Source organism: Protopterus annectens, chromosome 3.part1 (assembly GCF_019279795.1).
Source record: "Protopterus annectens isolate FY-2018-M chromosome 3.part1, PAN1.0, whole genome shotgun sequence".
NCBI classification, from domain to species: Eukaryota; Metazoa; Chordata; order Ceratodontiformes; family Protopteridae; genus Protopterus; species Protopterus annectens.
Window position 1 is genome coordinate 504,417,743 of NC_056732.1, and position 24,548 is coordinate 504,442,290.

The 24,548-nt window shown below is 38.2% G+C and overlaps 2 protein-coding genes across 2 annotated transcripts in view; one reads left to right on the forward strand and one right to left on the reverse strand.

Moving 5' to 3' along the window:
- Window positions 1-24,548, forward strand: part of TG (thyroglobulin) — a 2,464,750-nt gene that overhangs the window by 1,503,826 nt on the left and 936,376 nt on the right. The gene's annotated exons all lie outside the window — the stretch shown is intronic.
- SLA (Src like adaptor) overlaps window positions 1-24,548 on the reverse strand; it is a 243,849-nt gene that overhangs the window by 10,908 nt on the left and 208,393 nt on the right. Inside the window, exons 6-7 of the mRNA XM_044066936.1 lie at window positions 19,350-19,481; window positions 5,757-5,883 (exon numbers count right to left, since the gene is read on the reverse strand). Of these exons, the coding sequence (XP_043922871.1) occupies window positions 5,757-5,883; window positions 19,350-19,481 (259 nt within the window). The remainder of the gene's footprint in view (window positions 1-5,756; window positions 5,884-19,349; window positions 19,482-24,548) is intronic.

The window sequence follows — 24,548 nt, forward strand, 5'->3', positions numbered from 1 at the left end:
TCTTGCCTGTTCTCTGTACCCCGGATTGCAGTCATCCCTATTGGCAGAATCTCCTTTTTCCAATCTCATGTTGGTTTATTTCTTAGAATACTTTCTTATACTTTATAAATATAATATTCTATACAGCTGCTGTTATTCTCCATAAGGATATGCATCTAAAATACCACTCTCTCTTTATTTCTTGAATTTACCCGGCTTCATCATCATCATCATCATCATCATCATCACCATCGTCACCCCTTTCCACTTTGAATTATATTTTCCTGCTTGTGCTATTTATATGAGCCTTAACTGTAGCTCTAAAATATCCCTTCAAAGCAAGTAACCCTAAACCACCTTGTTCTATTGGAAGGATCAGCTTACCCCACTTGACCCTTGCCCTGTTCCTCTCCCAGATAAAATTCTTCAACTCTTTATTAAATGTGATCCACAACTTCTGCTCTTGTTGATAAAAGTATGCCTGACCTGTCTATAAAACAAAAGAGATGAAAAACGTTTTCACTGCTTGTATCTTGCTATTCATATCCATAAATGTGAGCTTCCAGTTTCTCAGGTTTTGTACTATTTTTGTTTAGTCTCTTCCCACATATTCTTAACTGCCATAATAAAATCCTTTTTAACCCATACTCCTAAATACTTTATTTTATTGTATGCCCATAAATTTGGGTATTGCTGAACCATTTCATGCGAAGGTACATAGTTTACAGCTATAACCTTTATTTTGTCTTCATTAATTGTATATCCTGAACAAAAATGAAACTGTCTCAGAATGTTCCATGACACTGAAATGTCCTATTGTGGCTTATTCTGGTACAAAATGGTATCATCTGTAAATAAAGCTAACTTTTTTGATTACCTTACCAATTATATCCGTGAATTTCTGAGTCCCTTATTTTCTTTGCCAGTGGCTCTAAATATAATGCAAATAACAAAGGGGAAAGGGGATACCTCTGCCTAGTTCCTCTGCCAGACACAAATTATCAGAGAGTAACCTTCTGACTTTAATTTTTTTCCTCGGGTCACTCATATATCCTCTTAAATAAGCTTTACTATTGTATCATGGATTTGCAAAAGCTTCCATTGTCCTACTCCTAAAATCCCAGCTTACTCTGTCGATTGCTCTCTCTGCGTCAAGACATGTCAACAACATACTTATTTTCTTACATTCTACTTCCATCTGGATCATCATTGTTTTATTAATGTTGCCAAATGCTTGCCTCCCCTCCACAAAACCACATTGATCCATATCTATCAATTTTGGTAGCATCTTTGCCATTCTTTTAGCTATTATAGACATAAACACTTCATAATCACGGGTTAAAATTGAAATGGGTCTATATGAAGTTAGTTGTTTTAATCAAGGAATGTAAATACAGTTTTATAGACAGTATAGCAACAGAGAGGGGATATCAAGATATGGCAGCATGGCCTATTTAAAGTTGCTATAAGTAAGACATAAAGTGCCTTCTTAGTTTAGATCAGTGCCCTTTGATCTTCATCTACATGCAGCATTATTCAGACCAGGTCTGCTGTCCAGTTTTTATGCATACTTCCTTTCTAAAGTTTGATACCTGCCCCCTACAGTTTCAGTGGAACAATTAATATTTCTAAATGACATGATAGGTAGTGAGGCTACACAGTGACACAGGAAGTAACATTACTGACTCACGATGTTTGTTTCTCAAGTTTGGTTCACTATAGGAGCACGTGCAGTCTGATTATAAGGACAAAACAGTAAATCCAAACTGGAGGCCATGGTTCTATAATGGAAAATAGGGTATTCCTCTCAGCAGGTGAGAGGGGTGCAGCTATTGAAGGTAGAAGAGTTTAGGGTATTGCTTACAAGCAGTAGCATTGCTGGCTCAACCTGCACCCTGTGCCAGTTCTAAAAACTAGTGCCGTATCCCTCTCAGATCTTCAAGTGAAGTGCACAAAAGAAAAAAAAATACTTCACTCTAATTGATGGATTGTTACATTAAGGGGATCAGCTTATTACATTTAGATCCACTCACCCTGCCCTTCACTGAAGAACAAAAAAATAAAAAAAAAAAAATAAATTACTGTAAGAAGGTGTTAAGGGGTAAAATTAGCAGATGCTGATGGTGCAATATTTTAATACAGACATTCAGAAATGATTGTTGATACTGTATCTGTGGTGAGGTTTGAAACTTCTTTTTTTTGTGTCTTCATCTTTGAGGGGTTACATTTTTTTTCCTACTCAACTTAGAATGTAGGGGCCACCAGAATTAGAACTTCACAGGGTGCCATGTTCCATTAAGAGGGGTCATTTAAGATGGTTTGAAAATCTAGTGATTATGCATCCTGCATGCTTCTAAGGCAGGTGTACTTAGTATGCCCCACTGGGATTCAATTTGTGGACAGACTCAGTGTACACTGGACTGTTAATGTCTCTCAGGTTGCCTGTGGGTGCTGTAGAATTCTACTGACTGAGCTAGAGACTGTCATCTGAGATTGTCTGAGCTGCCCTGTTAAGCCTTGTCAAACCATCTTGGTTTCCTAGTTCAGTTCCCAGCTGAAGGGGTGAATGAGTGAAGTATGAGAATATTAAAAGCTGGAAGATACTGAAGATAATGGCATTGCACAGTCTGTGCTTTTCTCTTTCATGATTATGCTGCTGAAGCAGTATGTTCAAAACTCCAACTATAAAATAATATTACTGTCAGAGCAAGGTAGCTAAATATACACTTTTGATACTACTATTTATGGTACTTTTCTGTTATCGGGGCAACAGTTGGAACGTGCTAGCCTGCAATGAGCGCACAGCTGTTAGACCTCATAATTCTCTAGATTTTCGAAAAATGTCCATAATTTGGTCAGATATTTGTGGTGTGTTCCCCTAAAAAATTGGGCTTTTCTGGCAAATCGCTGGGGATTTATGTCACCAAATAATGACAGACATTGAGTTTCAGTCTTCATCTTCATATCCCTCAAAAGTGGATGCTTATACAAAATTGTTTATTCTAACAATGTTCTACGTTGACATGAACAATAATTAAAATCTGTCCTCTGGTTATTTTTTGGCATTGTCCAGATTTCTTAAGCTTACAGAATGAGAAGTATGCGTACGATAAGTCATATGACTGTTCAAGGTGCAACATATATAGTAAGTATTCCAGATATGCAGAAACTCAAGTGCACATAAAAAAAAAAAAATCAGGAACCATGAACCACGAAGCAAACCAGTAGGTCAGTAATCCAAAACTTCGCTAACAGCTGTGCGATCATTGAGCTCTGCATTTTAGATGTGTTCTATTATATGTAAATGGTTGCCGTAATTGGAAAACAACAGTATGGGTTCCTAAACATAATTTATCCCATTAATTGTTAAAAGAGGTTACTGTGCCCTGAGAATATATTACATCAGAGTGATTGGCATTGGTCGGGATGTGCGAAGCAATACTTCTCTGTTACTTTCAATGCAGATATTCCTGTTTTGTTTGAAGTGTGATATACGTAAGTTACACTTTCAGATACGCAGCGGGTACTATTGCTGTCATTTTATTTCTAGCTGTGAGACGTGAATCGCAGTTAAGTACTTTACCAGGCATGTTACACAGCTGTGGGCGCTGCAATTATCCTGTGTTTCATACTGTAAATTGTTTTTGTGGCAATAATGGAGGAAAAAGGAACCTTTTCAGAGTTTTACAGTTCAGCATATGTTGAAAAGTTGCCCAATACCTTTGCATTCTTGGTTCTGATCCAGTAAGCAGATGAAACTAATATGCATACTTGAAATCTGTAAGGAAAAGTTAAATTGAAATAGTCTAATGAATACCAAAGTACCGAATATGTTAACTTTTGTAACATATGGAATAAACAGAAATACCTGTGCAAGTCATATGGTGACACTGAAATGGTCCATATGGATCAGAGTTCTACCGAGTTAACAACTGAAATAACTAACTAACTAAGCACTTCAAGGCTAACAGCTGTGCGATCATTGCGGGCTAGTGCGTTCAAACTGTTGCCCCGTTATCGGAAAAGTACCCTATTCATAATAATGATTTCATGCACTGAGCTTGTAAGACTCAGTTATAGAAAGATTACTTCCAATATAACCCATTGGAAGATCAACTAAATACCACGTTAGAGTTCCTGTAATTATTACATTAGTGCAAAAGGGGAATAAGAATAACTTACATTAAAATATTTTTCACGATATGCCAACACTAAGTTCACAGTTCTAGATTTAGTTCACAGGTGCCCTGTCTCTTGGCAGCAGTTATGCTAACTATGATATCTCTCAACTGACCTTGACTTTGTTCATAGTTTTGTCCTGTTTGGTAAATCACTGAGGGTTACAGTCAGTTAGCAATGATGGTGATTAGAGTTTCATAATTCTAATTGCTCAAAAAATCATATTGATGGAAAGCCTCTGCTCTGTTAATGTGCTATAGGTTCATTGGTGTGTACTAAGCTAACAACCATTGGTGCCTTTTTAAGTCTTAACATGCATCCAAAATCTCTGACAAGTTCTGGTACCCTTGGTAAGTGTGAGCAGGGGCTTTGGAGATGAAACATTTATAAGCAGGGGCTTTTGAGATGAACCACGTACAGGGAGCCAGTATCCATTACAGACATAATTTAGAATCATATTTAAAATCTGTCCCTAATTTTGGGCTGTTGCCCACCTTTCATTATTTTTCATTGAAGAATTTTTGAACAAGTAAGCTGAGAGGTATGATTTACACTGAAGTTACAGTGTAGTTAATCCTGACACTCCTGTTGAGAATTTCATGGTCCAGTTCATGCAGGGACCTATTGTATAAAGCATGATTTTTATGAATGTATCATAAGGTGCAGTACTTTCACAAATGGTATGTTTGTACCCGATTATTGCTAATAACTCATTAAGATCATATTTGGCAAAAATAACAGTTTTAAATCAATGAATTAATGATCATTCTTTTACTCAGTTAAAACTGAATTAGTCTGAATTGTAGCATTTAGTGTGATACATAAAGATCTCTTGTCCTTAATCTTCAGCATGCTTTCCATATTTGTGTCATAATTGCCAGAAATCCTAGTACCAGTCTGATGGGTGATTACACTTCCATTTATTCAAAATGATTTATTCTGTCATGTAATACAGTACATTGCCTTCCTTCAGAAAACTGGAATCCTGAACACATCAGTCAGTGGTATTTGGTAGCTATGAATGAGAGCGTGTCAGACTGAAATCTGTTTTTTATACTGTTGTCAGTAGGGGATTACAGTTAAACTCTGAAGAATGAACCATCTTAACCCATACAGGTGGCATACAGGACAAGTGATTGGCAGCTTGGATATCTGACAGGGCTGACAGGGGAGGGCGAGTATATCCATCCTGTGGGGAGTATTGGGTGGCTCTGGATGGACACTGCCCCAACCCCATGGAGAAGAAGTGATGAAGCATATGCTCTGCCCTGGGCAGGTGTTAGGTGATGACCTTTAATGTTGGTGTGTGCAGAAGGTTGCACTCACATGGGAAGCCACTGACGATCTCCATGGTTATGAGGATCATATGTCCTCCTGCCCAGGTCCAAGGTTAGGCCATAAAAAAACCTTCACTCCCAGGATGCTGCTGAAGGCATAAAGCTATAAGGCATCATCAAGGCTGTCTGAATGATGGGTCCTACTAATCAGCTCTCTGCTTGAGTCCATATGAATAAGCTGGCTGCATTTAAATGGGATGAGGCCTGATTATTAGCAGTCATGGGGGCAAATGTCATATAAAAATGGAAAAATGAATGTACCTGTTTACTTTGTTCCACTGAAAGTTACTGCTGCGCTTCATGTTAGGTTGTTTTGGGGTTATACTGTTGCTGCTACCCTGAGACAGGCAGGGAGTGCTGATTACACAGCAGATGCCATCCGCTGACTCTGAAACAAGAATTAAAATGACAAATACCAATAAATATTGAGTATACACTTAACAGAAGCATTTTGAGAGTTTTTCTGTAGTCAGTTTCTGGACTGTTGAAGAAAAGACATGGCTCTGGAATTCAGGAGTGTTTCACATGCTATTAAATATCAAGTGACCACTCCCAAAGGGCATTAAGCATTTCTTTCTCTGTCAGTAACACTGTGTTTCAGTTTCCCTGTTTCCCTTTCTACAGTACAATAACCTATGAACTACCAGTGTTGTTAAGTGTGAAGATGACAATTTATATAATGTTGATTTAGGCATCTGTTTAATCTTAAACAATGCACTTGAATTATTTCAGGTTAATGAAGCTCCTTGCTTGGCTCTAATCATGGCTGAAGAGGGTACTTGGACCATTCAGTCAGCGTGATTATCAAAGTAAAAAGTAAATTAATTAATTAACCACATGCTGACAAACAGATTTTAGATACTTATAAAAAGCCTTGCATGGTATAGTGAAAGCAAATTCCTAAAGTGTAAGTGACTTGTTGAAAATTCTGCACTCAGGGAATCCTGGTAGTATTGCTTGAGCCTGTGATATTTTGGAGATCCTAGCCTACGTTTTTTATAGTTAAGATATTTTCAGCACAAGATGCAACTAAATACAGTACACATTTGGAACATCTGCTTCTTCTTTTTCAATAAAATGTGCCACTTCATTGCAAAATCTTGCAAAGATCAGCACTGACTCACATGTTTTGACGTTAAGTGGTTCTTAGTTAAACAGAGAGCTGACCTCTTCCTTGTAGCACATCTCTTTAAAGTACTTAATCAGGAAACAGCATCACCTCTAGCATGCAAACAAACAGAAAAAACTACAACCCACAAACAAAAATTTATAACTGCCTCTACCAAACTTCCTAGTTCAGAACACTCCTTCTCCACTTTAGCCCTGCTCTTTAGCAGTCAGTCCCCTTGAATATAAGAGAAATCTAATCTTATCCATACATCTGACATCAATTAAAAAACTACCACCTAAAAGAAGCCCAGTCCTTCTGCGTCAAAACCAGGCATGTCATGTAAGCTCCTACCATTTCACTAAGCTGTAGTTTTTGCACTATTTGTCTTTGAACATGTATTTTCTTTTTCTTTTTCATTTTCTTTTTTTTTCATCATAAAAAATATACAAGAAAAAGAAGTAATCTGAAAGGCTGTTTTTTTTTTCATTTTGATTTGATTTGTGTATAGTAACCTGTGCATTTACTTCTGCTCATGTCTGTATCCCTGATGAAATACTGTTTGATTTCCTTGAATCTGATATTCTATGTGCTTACTAAGATTTTTGTATTTGTTAACTGGGGTAGACCACTTATGTCCATGCTCATCTTAACAGGACTATGTGATAAAGTCACATGATGGCTGTACCCTCTGAACTTGATTCTAGGCAATTCATTACTGGTTTCCACCCCTCTACTAGTTATCACCTCTGAAGTATCTGCCCTAGGGCTGGGCACTGTCAGTGGTAAACTACTCATGTGCTTGGTCGGGATCAAAGGCCAGTTCACACATCAGTGTACTACAGATGAAGCTGTCCTTTTCACACTCAAAGCCTTCCAGATATCTCTTCCCAAATGAGGGATAGCCATTCACACCAATAGTATGGCAGGGATCAACAAGCAAAGGTGGACCCATTCCTAGCCTCTATGAAGAGAAGCAGTGAAGGAATGGGAGTGGACTGTGTTGAATACTCTCTTTCTGACTGTGAATTACATTTATGGATAAGCCAGTTCCTTAGTGAACATGCTCAGTTGTTGTTCTCTGTTGCCATATTGGTAGACTTTCAGTTCATCTTTTCATGTGTTAATAAGTAGTTATTAGGTATATGGTCCAGGAGACACTGAGCAGTCTAACCCAGTTTCCCAATTTCCCCAGAGCACTCGTTAAGTGATTTGTTCGATGACACACAGTAGGCAAATGGAGACCAAGGGAATCAAACAAAACCCTGGACTACAGAATACAGCTCATTAGTAACACACAAATCCTTAATCCTCTTCACTGACAGATAAATGGAAGAAGGACTCAGTGTTCTTCTACACATGGATCTAGGGAATGTTCTTCTACACATGGATCTAGGGAATGTTCTTCTACACATGGATGTAGGGGTTGCTGTTAACTTTATTGCTTTTCTAATCTACATTCAAGGTCCATTTCCAAAGTTTCCACAGTGGCAAAGAAGTTGTTTTGTAACTGGAGTAAGTCTCACTGTCACCTCTTTGTCTCCCTGAGTATTGCCAAGTGCATCAACTTCTTTTTCCTTTATCCACCCTCAAGGGAAACATCCCAGAGATGCTGCCATCTATTAATGTGCCCCCCCTGCCTCCTATATGCATTGCCTCTAAAGGATTACAAGGATAGCTCACAACTTACTAGCATGACTACATCAGATAGGTAACAACTTACTAGCATGACCACATCAGATAGGTAACAACTTACTAGCATGACCACATCAGATAGGTAACAACTTACTAGCATGACCACATCAGATAGGTAACAACTTACTAGCATGACCACATCAGATATGCCTGTAGTACCAAACTCCCCCTGAAACATGGGTTTAACAGCTTTAAATGGTATTAGCACCCACTATGGGTTTCATTTTCTAATCCTGCACTTTAAGGAGGTCCCAGCTGTGCTTTTAGGAACATTTGTAATACAGTCAAAAGTGACGGGAGCATTACGGTAGAATTCATTCTAAGCTCTGCTGACTAAAAGATGAACACTAGAGCGTTTGGATGGAATCAGTCCCTAACCTTTTGGTTAAGAACATTTATAGGGGAGGGAATAGTCAGTTTAACTTCATTATTCAGATCAAGTAGTCACTGCTCTTCAAGTAATTACCCTTCAGTGTCTCTCTGCTAATCTTGTCAAAGTTGAGGAACAATGCAGAGAGAGAGGGAAAGAGAAAGTAAGTGAGTGGGTGCAGTAAATAAGCAACACATGCAATATATCAGTCAGAGATATCTGCTTGCTAAGTACACCACGGATTCAGGACAGGTAACATTACCAGCATAATAACCTTCTCGTATGTGGGAGAGCAGCAGAAACAAACTCTAAAGAATCTGTTGAACATGTATTTGCTGGTATGTATTGAATAAGGAGAATGTACTTGTATGGACAATTGTATGCCTAAGATTAAACAAGCTATCCTTCCTCTAAATATACAACCAAGAGCAACATATGATTCTTTTTGTGACTATACCAAGAAAGAAAAATAATTCATTAAGGAATATGCAGTGAACATAGGTAACCTATCACAACCTCCTCTCTGTTCTTTGACTGGGGTTTTCTGATCTGTGCCTCGAAAGGAAGAAAATAGTTTATGTTTATTAAAAATCATAGCAAGTCATTTGATTTGTACAATCTGGTACAATATTCTACATTATGGACAATACCGGCCACACAGGTAAAAAAAAAACGCACTCTCCAAAGCTAAGAATACAGCATCCATGGGACCAGATGACATCCCGGGCTGTGTACTACAGGAACTACAAAATGAACTGGCACCTCACCTAAGTGTCATGTTTAATCATAGCCTCACCTTAGGCTTTGTGCCCATTGAGTGGCGCACAGCAACAGTTATCCCACTCCATAAGGGGGGGATCCACCTTGGATCCCAGGAACTACCGCCCCATCAGTCTGACAAGCCTGATTTGCAAGGCCATTGAATGTATTGCCATGGAACTAATAAACAAAGACATTGGCAACCTTCAAACACTGGATCCCACCCAGTTTGGGTTTGTGAAGGGTCGATCTTGTCTCCTGAACCTGATTGACTTTTTCGAATCAGTTTCCAGAGCCGTGGATGAGGGTAAGGCGGTCCACACAGCCTATCTGGACCTCGCCAAGGCCTTTGACACCATTCCCTACTCTGGAATCATAGATAGACTTACTAAGCTGGGCATTAATCCCTACATCACTTGATGGGTTGCCAACTGGATTACTGACAGAACTCAGACTGTAAAAATGGCCAACTCCAAATCCAGCTCCAGGCAAGTGACAAGTGGAGTACCTCAGGGTTCAATCCTGGGACCGCTCTTCTGCATCTGCTTCTCTGAAGTACAGGCCAACACTAAGGGACTCTGGCTAATAAAGTTTGCAGATGACTGCAAACTGGGAGCCATTATTGAATCCTCAAATGATGTGGATACTCTACAAAAGGGCCTTACAGAAACAGATGCTTGGTGCCAGAGCCATGGGCTCAAGCTCAATGCCAAGAAATTATAGTTATCCCCTTTGGGAAAAAACATGTACCCATGAATTACCACATAGGTGGCATTACACTAAACACCAAAAATGTGATAAGAGTCATAGGGACACAGGTGGACAGTGTCTCACCTTTGATAACCACATCGCCACAACAGTCAGGAAATCATTCTATGTGGCACACCTCATCACTAAGGGCTTTTCATCCAGAAAAAAGGAGGTCATTTAGCACTGTACTCATCCCTCATTAGAACTATTATAGAATACAATGCCCCGTTTGGCCTGTACCTCTCAAGACATCTGCAACAACTGGAAAGGCCGCAGAAATACCTCACTAAAAGAATCACAGCCCTAAAACAGATGCCCTATGCTGACTGTCTTAAAAAACTCCAGCTATACTCTGTCACATATCATCTACTCAGAGGTGATCTCTTCTTAACATACAAGGCCATGTTAAACCCAGAGCTGTTCAACATGCTACACTTAAAGAAATCCCAATCCCTCAGAGCCATATGCTCCAGGGATCTAAACCTTGTCATCATAATAAACATAACATGCTGGAGGGATAGGTTCCTGACCCAGAGACTCCCGAGACTATGGAATAGACTGCCCATACATGTCAAGCGGAGCACCTCTTTGGCCCTCTTCAAAAGGAACCTTGACAATTGGATGGGAGAAAGGAAATTCACTTCAGGCATCACGTCAGTCATCCTGCTAGACAGGGGTCCAGGGAAGTAAATAGTGTGGGAAGAAATAGCCAGGGATTTGTTATGGCTAGGCTTGTATAGGCCCTAGGGCCGATAGCCTAGTACCAACCTATGAACCTATGACTGTGACCCATTCTCCAGAAGAAGAAGCAAGTGATATTTTCATATAATGGGAGATACAGACTGGCAATACTAGCACAGAAAAATATATACTGTAATGCAGGTCAGTCGTAAGTTAAATTCTGGAAAGAGTAACAAAATGCTAATCACTGCCTGGAATAGACTTGGTTACCTACTTTTTCTCTTAGTTTGTTGTCTCTGTGGAGCCAATTAGCCCCAAAGATAAACACAGTTTATAAATAATGGCTTTGCTATAAGTAGTTATGCACCTGGTAAACCCTTGCAGATAATGTTTACATGTGTTAACCTGCTTTCTCTCTCTGTCTGTCTGATAATTGAGTAAAGCAGTGGTGTTACGATGAAGTTACATACGACCAAGAGATTGGTTTCAGCTATTACTTGGACTACGATGGTAAAGAAGCAGTAAAATATAAATACATAGTTGCTTTACGTACTCCATAGAATTCAGCTATGTTGTACATGCACATCAGTTAGTAGTAGTAGAGCATGTATGGATAATTGAGCATGGCTAAAATTTAGATATAATATACATTATGAAATATATTTGCTGTGATTCCATTGGCTTTGAAAAATGATGAACAAGAGCTTCAGTGTATTAAATAAAAAAATATAATGAGCAGAACTTTTGAAGAAGATATGCGTATGCATTACATCCTGTCCATTTAATTATAAAGAATATGCACACCAGAAAAGGAAAATCAAATGCATTAGGTGTATTTGGGTTAGTCTGGGAACTGTGTAGTAAACTAGTAGCCATCTAAACTGCTTCACAGCTGGGAAGGTTTTTCAGGATATTAAGGAGTTCCATGTTGCTGGTGTTGGTACTGAGGAGTGTCTTGTCTTAGTCCGTATTTGATGTAGGAACAATGAAGGATGTTTGTATCCTTCTGTGTTTTAGGGACTAGTATGTGCTTTAGATAGGGTGAGTGTCCATGTATAGGGCTGTAATACTGAAACATGCAGTCTATGTACAAGTCAGCGAATAGTAAGAATGACACCCTATTTAACAGATAGCTATTGAACAGAAGGCCTCTGGATAATGCAGTTCGCAGATGATTGCAAACTAGGAGCCATAGTCGAGTCCCCAAATGATGTGGACATCCTACAGAAGGGCCTCACTGAGACAGATGCCTGGTGTCAGAGGCATGGCCGCAAGCTCAATGCCAAAAAGTGCATTGTCATCCTCTTTGGTAAAAACTCTGTGACCATGAACTACCACATAAACGGCAGTCTACGTAACGCTGAATGTGTGATAAGAGACCTTGGGACCCAGGTGGACAGTAGTCTCTCCTTTGATAACCACATCTCCACAATAGTCAGGAAATCCTTCTATGTGCCACACCTCATCACAAAAGGGTTCTCATCCAGGAAAAAAGAGGTTATTGTTCCCCACACTCATTAGACCCATTATAGAGTACAACACCCCTTTTGGAATGTACCTCAAAAGACATCTGCAGCAGCTGGAAGGGCCACAGAAGTACCTCACAAAGGGGATTACTGGCCTCAAACAGATGCCCTGTCACCTACTTCGAGAAGATCTCTGCCTAACATATAAAGCTATATTAAACCCAGAGCTGTTGGACATGCTACACCTAAAGAAATCCCAATCCATCCGAGCTACACTCTTTAGGGACCTAAACCTTGTCACCACAATAAACAGGACATGCTGGAGTGATAGATTCCTGTCCCAGGGACTTGCTATACTCTGGAACAAGCTACCCATTTATGTCAAGCAAAGTTCCTCATTAGCACTCTTCAAGAAAAATCTTGATGAGTGGATGGGATATAGGAACTAGACCCCAGGGATCACTTCTGTGGCTCTGCTCGACAGGAGCACAGAAAATTAACTTTCTTGGGTGGCTTATGTTGGCTAGGCGTACTTAGGCACTTGGGCGGATAGCCTAGTACCTACCTATGAACATTTATAAATATAAACATTAATACTCTATATGTTGCCTGAAAGTATAATGAATCACATATATGAATTAAGAACAATCACAGATAATTTATGTTGGAGGGCACCCAAGAGTAAAAACAGAAAGTCATTTGCCATTTATCGCATCAGTGCATTTTTTAACGGCATTATAGACTTTGAGAGGTAGGAATCTGGTTAGACTTTAGTAGGCTTTAAGTGTCTGGAAAAAAAAAATCTTACATGGTTCTGATGAGGTGAAAAGAAGGTGGGATATACCCAAATATCTAATTATATAAGATGCTGACATAAAATATTGTTCAGAGAATGGAAATCATGAGGAGGATGTCTTCTCTGTCATCAAGAATAGCTATCCCATGTGATATCACTCAGTACAGTCTGAAATTGTTGTGGAACAAACCTCCAGAATCAACAAAGCCAGATCAAGAGCAAATGGAGCCCTATGCAGGGTAATGAATCCGACCCCTGACAGCAATATCCCATTACGTGTCTGTCTTTCCCCTGTTACATAAACACAACTCAGACCTGTCAGTCTATATACTATTTTCATCTTTACTTTCACAATTTTCACAGAGATTTGGATTTCATTTAAAACTTATTTCAAAGTTTACAGAAAAAAAGCACTAACAACTATTTTCTAAGCAAAACACTAAACATCTCTTCCCTTGAAACTCACATTCAATGAAAATGCATCTAGTATCCATTTGCATGAGATGTGCTGCGATTCATGCTCATATAGCATACAGTTAAGTACTTATTAGTATATATGTGAAGGGTTCAGGAATTCAAAAGACAAATGTGTAATGCATTTGCTAACAGCCTGCAACAGCTCACTGGACACAAGTGTCTCCTTTCATAAGGAGCCCAAGAGAAATGTCTAGTGAACGACCTTGACAGAGTCACATAAAGACAAATAACAGCTGAGAAAATCAAACCGCATTCTATAGGATGCGTCTCTTTAACAGCTCATAGCCATGCTAATCTGCACTTAAGTGCTTGCCAAACTGTTGTAGCCAAATAACACTGTATTTCACACCTGTTTGCCTGCAAAAATAAGCTTAATAAAATGTATTCAATGTTAAAATATTAACATTAACCTCATAGACTTTATGATGTCAAATTTATTCACAGTTGAATAATAAACATACAGTCTAATCAACAGAACAAGGAAACCAAGGATAACATGCAAAGAAATTAGTTGATATGATGATGCTCCTGTTTACTACCATCAGATTCCTTCCTTTACTCCTTAACTCTGGTTCATGAGTAGTTACTGGGTTTGTAGTCCTGGGGACCATTGTGTAGTCCAGCTAAATTTCCAGTTGCCCCAAAACACTGCTTGGGTTAAGTGACTTGATCAAGAATAGTGCAGGACATAAATATTAGGCAAAAAGCAGACATACTCTGCAAAACTAATAGAGTAAGTTAGAGGAGATTACATTAAAATACTTAAAAAGGTAAACTGAAGGAGACCAGACAGTTGGTACGGAGAAGTAAGATCTTGCGTCCTCTAGCTAAGGTCCTGAGTTTGACCAGGAGTGCCCCTAACTGGAGTATTATGCATACACAGTGGTGCTGCATTAAACTTCTGATTTGCTTACTGTGTTTTCAAAAATGACTGGTTACCAGCACACACACTGAATTTAAATGTTATGCCCCAGTTTTATTCCTGAGCAGTTAGACTGCTCTGCATGATGTGTGTATGTTTCCAGCATTTATGTCATGCACAGCAGACGCCCACTCAACTTTTAAAGTAAAACTGGACTTTTTTAAAATTAAAGTTAAAATGGAACTGTTGGATGGGCAGCCCCCCCCCCATCTATCCTGAACCCTAAACAACTGCTGAGGTCAGCTAGGACTGGATCCATATCCAGCAACAGGTATGGATGGACAAATATGGGTATAAAATATATATTTTTCATAAGATACAAATCAACTGTAAAATAATTGTTCACTGAAACTACTCATTTCAGAACTTCTACTGAAGAAAATTCCTTAAGTTTGACCTTTCTTCATATTGCTACTCCAGTGAAAGTCGCTCCTCACGGAGTGAACGCTCTATGCACCACAAATAATCTGGATATATAAAAATGCAACACAATAAGGTGCAAGAGCAAAACAAGGCAGGAGAACATAAACAATATCCAAAAAAATTACGTGATCCAGAGCAGGATAAAATGTACTCAGAAAGCAGCAGCACAATAGTAAAAAAACAGGTTTATTCAGGAACAATGAACAACGTGGTAAGTGCTTTCACCTAAGAAGGCTTCCTCAGACCATACAAATCCACATAACAGCTGATTTTATAAATGAAAAAGGCGCAAAAATCATTAAAAACCTTAAAGGCATAGCATATTTATATATCAAAACACATTTACATAAAACATATAAAAAAATATATGATACTTCATGCTGATCAAGTACCAAAATCTAGAAATGAACCTTTGTCCCAAAAAACAACAACATGCCCCAAAAGGGATGTGTCTACCTCAACCTCCTAGACTTCAGAAAGGGCTTAAGCGGTACTTTCTCATTAAGCCCTGGATATATATATTCGCTCTAAGTCTAATGATCCACTTAGACTCAGAGGTCTCGGTGTTATTCTTCAGATCCCCACCCCTGAAACTACTTAATACAACATCCAAAACTTGAAAACTAAATGTGTGTGTGTCATTGGTGGCCAAAACATGCTTAGAAAGGGCATTCACATCAGATCGGATCCTAATCTGATATACATGCTCCCTTATTTATTCCCTCAGCTTCCTGTCCGTCTTGCCAACATAAAACGCATTGCAGTTTGAACAGGAAGTGAGGTAAACCACATGTGTAGACATGCAATCAGCAAATACCCTAACCTTGTATCTAGTGCCATGGACAGGATGGACAAAACTAACATCAGTATCAATATACCCACAATAATTGCACTGACCACAAGGAATGGTCCCTACTCTCTCACGATCCTCATGTTCTACTCTAGGGTAGCACAACAATTTCTTCAAATTTGACTTATTCTTATATACAAACTGTGGTGCAATGGCTACTAAGTCCCTCAGATCAGGGTCCAGTGCCAGGACACCCCAATGGGATCTAATCACATCCCTTATCTTACCCACATCCTTCGTATAGTACAATGGTATCCTAAAACAGTTCTCCAATCCAGATCGACTCTCAGGGCCACCATGTCCACTAACTAAAGGGTTCCCTACCATATCATCAAAATAGGGAACAGCACCACCTTCTCTCAATGTAGAAAGCCCACAAAGCGTCAACATCCTTATAAGCTCTAGCCTTGAACCTCTCACATATGTCAGTCAGTCCTGACTCAAAAAAAAGTTTAATGTGTGTTTTTTTATTTTTATGGGTCTAGTTCACATTTTGGAACATTCAAATGTTCTATCATATGGTCTCGGCCATATGAATTTCGAACATTTGTGCATTCGGTTATGTGAAGTAGACCCGTACATACGTATGTGTATATATATATATATATATATATATATATATGTGTGTGTGTGTGTGTGTGTACTTCTATATATATATATATATATATATATATATATATATATATAAATATATATATATATATATATATATATATATACACACATATATATATATATATATATATATATATATATATATATATACATATATATATAGATATATACTTATGGTTCTACTTGAATCACTGTAAACTCATTTCACTGAATCACATTTCACTGAATGTAAGTACTGTTGGGCAAATAAAATGTATATGCCCTTTTCCCCACTATAGTGTGACCCTGGAGTTAGTATATATAGTTGGGGGGCTTTTCCCTCCCCACCTACTTAGCTTTTATATTTATGAATCTCATTTCACTGAAAGCTAACAATATAAAATGAAAAGTGCCTCCCTCCCCCCCTAACTATATAGACTAACTCCAGGATCGCACTACAGTGGGGAAAAGGGCATATACATTTTAGTTGCCCAACAGTACTTACATTCAGTGAAATGAGTTTTCAGTGATTTTAGCTTTCAGCAATTTGGTGTGAATGTTTTGAAATTCAGTGAAATTAGTTTTCAGTGATTCAAAGTAGACCTATGTGTATATATATATATATATATATATATATATATATATATATATATATATATATATATATATATAGTGTGCATGTGTGTGTACATATTTGTGTGCATGCATGTATCTTTCTCTCTCTCTCGATATATATATATATATATATATATATATATATATATATATATATATATATATATATATATACATATGTGTGTGTGTGTGTGTATTTGTGTGTGTGTGTGTGTGTGTGTGTGTCTGAGATTGTCTTATTTTGTGGTAGTGTTACGGAACTGTAACATTATGGTTAGTGTTGGCAACCTCCCCCGCACCACCTTAGTAATCCATAACCTAACCTTGCCCTAACCCTATAACTCAACTTAAAAAAAAAAACCCTTTCCATCACTCTACCACTGATTAGACAAAGGGTTAGTGTTATGGATGGTGTTTTAGTGTAAAGATCTCAAAAGGAATGTGCTTTCTTTTTGCGGTCTTTACTAGGTTTGATATTATGGTAGTTTACAATATTGTGTCAGCTGCTTTACATTTGACTGGTTGCAGTCACTTGTTTAATGCTGTCTATCAGACTGAGATTTAGTACTGCGGATGTGCTATGATGCCAGAATTCATAGGTGGACTACACTGGTATCAGTCCACCCAGCAAAGGGCTGTAATGTGTCTCAACTCATGATTTTGATAGGTACTTGGTTTTGAAAAAAGACAGCTGTTTGTTTCTTTCACGTGCTTCTTTTTACTCAGCATGCTAGTCGGTATTTGCAATATGTCTCCTAGATAGTGACAGCAGTCTGCTGAATCCATCCCTGTGTAAGTGTACTACAAATTATGTGTGAATTGCATTCAGTTTGACAATTTGTATTTTAAATGCGCATTCTGAAAACTTAATACACAAAATGCAACCAGCATATGTGCCTCTGCTCCTTTATACAACAATTCCATTTTTGATTTTCAGATCATTCAAATTAAAAAATAAAAGCAATGGACAAATGGTCACTGTCAGGTAGTATCCTGCTTGTTGGTATAGAAGGATAAAGCCATGCCTCTGATCCAGATGATCTGAGTTTGAATAACAGCCTGAGCACTGGAAGAACTAGAACTGGGTGGGTGGGAGTGAGTGGCTGATCCTGGCTTACCCATCTCTTGTTACCATGCAGTAGGAGGCTTACATGGCACCCGCATGTCAAGGACTGGTAATGTAGCTTGGTGAAACCAAACAAGTGATGCTACCTTTATTAGTGTGTGGATGTAAGCATAAACATGCACAGGGAAGGCTTAGGACACAACATAGTGACAAGAGTGTATGCACAAATACAGTGAGGGCATAGGGCACAACATGGTGATGCTAGTGCACATGTTAGCCTTGAGGGGAAGGGTTGTGGTCCTCACTTAGCAATGCCACCATTGTTGAAATACTGGCAAAGGCATAAAACATCTCCATGGATACCTGAATGACAGCCCTTGAAGTTGGCTGTTGCTCTGACACTGGTGCCACTCCAGGGGAGAGGGAGTGAATGTGCTCAAATCCAGTAGGGGAAAAGCTTGATGGTCAGCAGGCAAAGGCCAAAACAGCCTTAAAAAATCAATACAACAACAATGACAGTAAGTGCAAAATGAATTGGGTCTTTATTACGAGATCAAAACTTTAGGTACTCGAATACCTAAAGCTCGATCTGCAAATATTGAAAGCCAAAAACTATGAATGGCCACTTCCACACAAGGAAAGAATTCCCTTGTCTGTATGAAAAAAACAAACTTTTAAATCCAAATCAAGTGGGGGGGCTGTGCCCCCCACACCCCCTAACTAAATATACCAACTCTGAGATCGTTCTACTTTGGACAAAAGAGCAAAATCTGCATAACGGCCAAGTGAATTCTTTTAAATCAAAATAGCAAAGAAAACACTAGTAAATCAAAATTCATTAATTGGTTCACTTTTCATTGGTTGATATGTAAGAGAAATAGTATATATAGAAGGAGTTTAATTCAAGCCTGCATCTGATGAAGTGTATGCAAACGAAAACGTATTTTTGTGAGCGTTAATGGTGTCTATGTATTAAATTTTTGATCCAAGTTTGTCCTCTCAGAGCTTTATTAATTCACCTTTTTGTTGGGCTGGATTTGGAATTCCAAGTGAATTCTTTCCCTGACGAAAAATTTGCAGAAGTGGCCGTTCGTGGTTTTTAGTGTTTGATATTTACAGATCGAGCTTTAGGTATTCCAGTTCCTAAAGTTTCAGTCTTATAATATAGACCCAATGAATTGTGCTAACCATGTTCTGAATATTCCATGACAGTCTATACATCAGATATACAGCACATTTTATTCTCACCATTTATTAATAAAAGGTATTTCAAACTATTTACCTGAGTAGTGAGTAACAAGATCTTCAAGGCACTGAAATGTAAGCCGTGGAGAAATATAGTACCAATTGTTAGGTAGGCGGGATATACGATAATGTTTTACTTGCCTATGCCGAACTGCAAGAGAATATGAACCTGTTGAGATAAAAAGAATTAAAAAATTAAAATTGTGCTAATATCAGAAAAGATATTTCACTTTGCATTCCTTTATTTACATATTTTAACATCAAACTCTCTAAACGTTAACATTTTTGGAAAATAGCTCCTTTTTGGTCTCCTGTGCAAAATGAGCAGCAACACTCATTACACTTTTAATAAATATTACAATATAGGAGGATCTCAAAGTCCTTATAAGTAGCAGATTCATAAAATGGCTATGAGCAGCAGAAGCTAGTTTACATTTTGTGCAGCTAGAAATTCTGGAGTATGAATAACAGAAATAATAATTCTGATTGGAATGACAGCCCTCTACCTATCGCAGATTTTCTCAGTATAAAGCTTATTAACAGAGGTATGCAAATCGACTCTTTGCTTCACCTCCATGCAGTTCAGGAGTAGTATGGTAGGGCAAGAATCAGAGGTAGTCAGAAGAAAAATGGAGTACGCTGTTGAGTCCATTGTTCGAAATATGTCAAAATTCAAGTAAGAATCTGGAACAGAAGTTTACTTAGCAAGTATAGGACAAAGTATGACTAATTATTTGGAAACTGTCATGTCACAGAAAGTTTTGTTTGATTTATTTTATTTAACATTTGTTTACCAGGAAAGTCCAACTTGGAACAGAGCCAATTTATAGCAAAGGCCCAGGGAGAAACACTCTAGGTGCTTGTCTTCATAACATGGGAGGAAACCCACAGAATGCAGGGAAGACATGCAGACTCCACACAGAAGGCACCCCAGTCAAGAATCGAACCAGAGGTGACAATGCTACAGCTGCACCACTGCACTGTCCTACCTACACCTTGATAGGTGTAAACCACACTGACTTGTTTGCTACAGAAATAAACTAACTTGGGCCACCAATATTAGCCTTTCATCTTTTCCTTTGAATTATCCTCTCCTTAACCATTCCTGTGTTCAGTACTGATCAACATGAGTTTCTTCCAGACGTTTTCTATACTTGCAACTATATTTATTCAGGTTCCACATTTCTTGCTTTCTAATCTGGTCCTTCACCTTATATTCTTTCTTTTGTTTTTTGGCACATTCAGTTGCTGTCTGATTTTTATCTACTTCTAGTTTGATTTATATTCTTGTCTGATACAGATATGCTTCTGCTAGACTAGGCAGGAAAGTCATCTTAGATTTATTCCCTCATGTTTCAAAACTTTCTCTATGTTTGGGTCTTGTGAGGTCAGCAGATATGTGTGCAGTCCCATAACTGCAGATCTATACATGTAACCAATTTCAAGGATTTTTATAAATCATTTGGTGAGCATGAAGCATAGTTCTTGTTTTCCTGTCTAATCTATCCAACACGTTTTGGGGCCAGTCAATTACTCCAGAACTGTAAGTTAGGACAGAAAGAGCAAATTGGTTTATAGCTTGAATTTTGTTCATAGACGTCAATGCTGTTTTCAGGATTAATTTAAGTCTTTCAAAATATTCCTTACTAAGTTTTATTCACATTGTTAATGTTTTATTGTTGATCCTTCATCAATTACAAATATCTGTATACTCCCTCTTGCTCAATTTCTTTTATATCACATTCTTGCCCCAAACCAATGGTTTCCTGGTACTGCAAGCTCTCCTGTATGAACTGTCTCTTAATACTGCAGTACTTATGATATAAATGCCAAATTCTGCATGGTACAAGTTGAGAGATATTAATTTTTCCGTTAGTGTGGCATTTTAATAACAGCTGATAAGCAGGGGGGGGGGGCACTGTCTGGAGAAGATGGAAAAGGGCAATTTTCAGTTCTATGCTGTTGATGCCTTGATATTATATTGAAAGTTAAGTTGAGATATGATTGCTTTTATAGGTCCCAATGACATCATGAGTGGTAGGATATGGCCAAGAGGTACTAATAATTTTCTTCACCTGTTGGGCCATAATATGTGGGCTAATGGGGGTATTGCTAGGAGTCTTGAGCTGCTTTCAACATGACTAGGTGAGTGTGTGGGTGTTGGACCCCAGTCTTCCTTTGAGGAAAGATGAGAGAGGTGGGAATGGGTTCTGCTTCGAAACAAAAATGCTACCAGAGGTAAGGCAGCACTGATGATTCTTATTAGTACAAAACTTCTGCGAATAATCATTGCAGCTGTAGTGGGAGATGTGTGTTCTGTTAAAATGAAACCAGATCTAAGACTGATAGCCAGGGTGGATGGGTTGAGGGGTTGCTTTTAAAATGCAGGAAGGGCTACTAATAAGCATTAGGTTTAACTTCTGCTGCAGTACAATGACAGGTCTGTCTGTGCTTGAGAGAAGCTGGGGCATTTCTGGTGTTTATGATTCCCATGGCAAGTCTTTATAAGAAGCAATATCACAATTATTTATTCTGCTGAATTTTAACTTCCAGTTTAAGATAATTACAGTTGCAGAAGATTAGTAAACTGTTTTTCTTCCTCCCCATCTTCCAAAAACTTATTTTTCTTTCTTCCAAATTTTTAAACCTGTATGTACACCATGAGCATGGCTATGGTGCTTTTAAGCATTATTTTTTATATGTGAACTATATTTTCTAGCGCTTGAACAGCAGACAGGGAGAAAAGTGCCGTTGTTACTGATCATCTTATTTTATACCTAAGACCGATATGTACAGTACTGAGGCTTTCACATCTGCTCCCTCTACTTCATATGGTGAAATTACTCTCTATTCTAGAAGTTAACTTTTGTATTTACATTATAAGGACAAAGTCTTAGAATGAATTCTGCTTACCTGTGTCCACAGTCTATGAGCTGGGATCATAAGCAACTTAAATAACTTTAAAAAAGTTAGGATGTCTGAAAGTGATGTAAACAAAGTTGGGGGTAAGCACAAACAGCTTGCAACCCACTGCAAATTGCTTACTCAGCATTCAAACAAAGCCAGAAATAGATACTTAGAAAGCAGAAATGGCATTTTTGAATCACAGGTCAATGTTATAAGACATGTGTTTCTGGTAGACTGCAACATTTTATGCACCAAGTGCATTAGAAGTAAATCAATTCCACTGCTGTGGCTGACTGATGTAATTAAAATGAGTATCAGGCTTCAGTCTGACTTGTATGAGTTTGCAAAGTACATTACATTTTATCTGCAAGTGGCCCTATCCTTAACCTGCAAATCTTGAATTGTCCCCTTTTTTCTCCTTGACTTATGAGGTTATCCACCCATATAGCAAATCCATGTTGGTAACTTCTGCACTGCAGAGCTTTCTACAGCTCTCAAGTTCCTTAGCTCTCCCATAATGTACCTACGTCCTCACAGTTCCACAGATCTTGTTTGCCACCATCTGCAACAATTGTGGTCCTCCAGCACTCAGGTCTTCTTCAGAAAAGTGACTTAGTATTTATTTTCTTGAAGTGGAAAGAATGGCAAAAATATAAAACCACGATATCTCAAAAATTTCAGAATGCTCCGCAACCATACTAAAAAGCAAATAAATGAATAACAACCTGTACCATGACAACATTCAGAACAATAGTAAAGCCATCTCTAAAAAAATCTAGTCAGCCATTAAAAAAATCATACATCTTGGCTAAAAATTCATCTTTAATCCCTCTTCCAATAACTCATCATTTTTAACTGCAATATAATTCAACTTTTATTTAGTAGATAGTATAGCATCTGTAGCCATGGATTCCCCAGCAGTCATATATCACTACTTTCATCTTATAACCTGTGCCCACATCCTATATAAAACTACTCTTAAACAAACTCACGCTCTACTTCAGCTAATGACCTTCCAAGTAAGTACCTAAAAATAGCAGCCATTAGCATTGTCTTTTCTGTTTCATTCCTTATAAATAAGTCAGCCAGGAATCGCATGTCCACTCTCCCTCTCTGGAAAAACAATCAGATGTTATCCTTATACACAAAGGGGGAAATTTAACAGACATTACTAACTTTAGACCTAAAGCAATCTTAACTTCCCTCTCCAAAATATTTGAAAAATGTATTCAAAAACAATTGCCAAACTATTTTCTGTAGGAAGAACTCCTACCCCCACACAACATGGCTTCTATCCCTTTCATAGTACTAACACTGTACTTCTAACCTTTATAGATACTGTGATTAAAGCTAGAGATAACAGCAAACTAGTCTATCATAGCAAATTTCTACTTCAAATTTCCTCACTAGGTCTATTTTAGGCCACTCTTTTATGGTTCAAAAGCTAAGTCAGCAAAATGGCACTCCACCTTCTCTCCATACCTCCCAGTCACCACTGATGTACCACAAGGCTCGAACCTTAGTCCCTTCCTCTTTAGCATTCTCACCAACACCCTCCACACATCCATACAACAGACCTCCCTAATACAATACACCGATAACTACACTCGTGTGCACATTTGACAAACTGGCACATCTCCAAAAAATTACTCAGGAAGCTTTAAGCGAAACATAACTTTGTAACCCATGACTCATGCTGAACTCACCCCCCCAAAAAAATAACAACTACTTCTACCCCATCAAATTCCTCTCTCTTGAAAAGACACAATTAAAATCCTCTCTCTTAGTAATCCAACCACTGAAGTCACTTCTCATAGCAATTTGTTAAGGATGCTAGTGGATGATAATCTTAAATTTGACCTGCATGTACGAAATTGCATAAAAACTCATCAAAAACTAGGGATGCTTTACAGAGTCAAAAACGTTTTTCATGGGCACAATTAAAACTACCCTTCCTACTACTTACCTCTCCCCCTCACAGCTTTATGGTGCACCCATCCTTACTATATTCCAGGCACCACCAAAATCAAAACTTGAACAATGCTTTAATAAAGTGGCTAAATTTGCAGCTAATACCCCTTCCAGAATCCACCACCATGTAGCACTAAGAAGTCTAAACTGCTTAGAACTACACCAACTACCATATACACAGCGTTTTGCTACTTATACAATTATCCAATATCCACTTGCTTGTCCATCGTTAATTACCAATCTACACAATTATGTTCCCAATTGGTCATTGCAATCCAGTTACCAAAAACTCCTCTCTCTCCACAATCCTTTCAAATCTGCTGTGCATTGTGTATACTCATGCATTGTTGTTAATGCC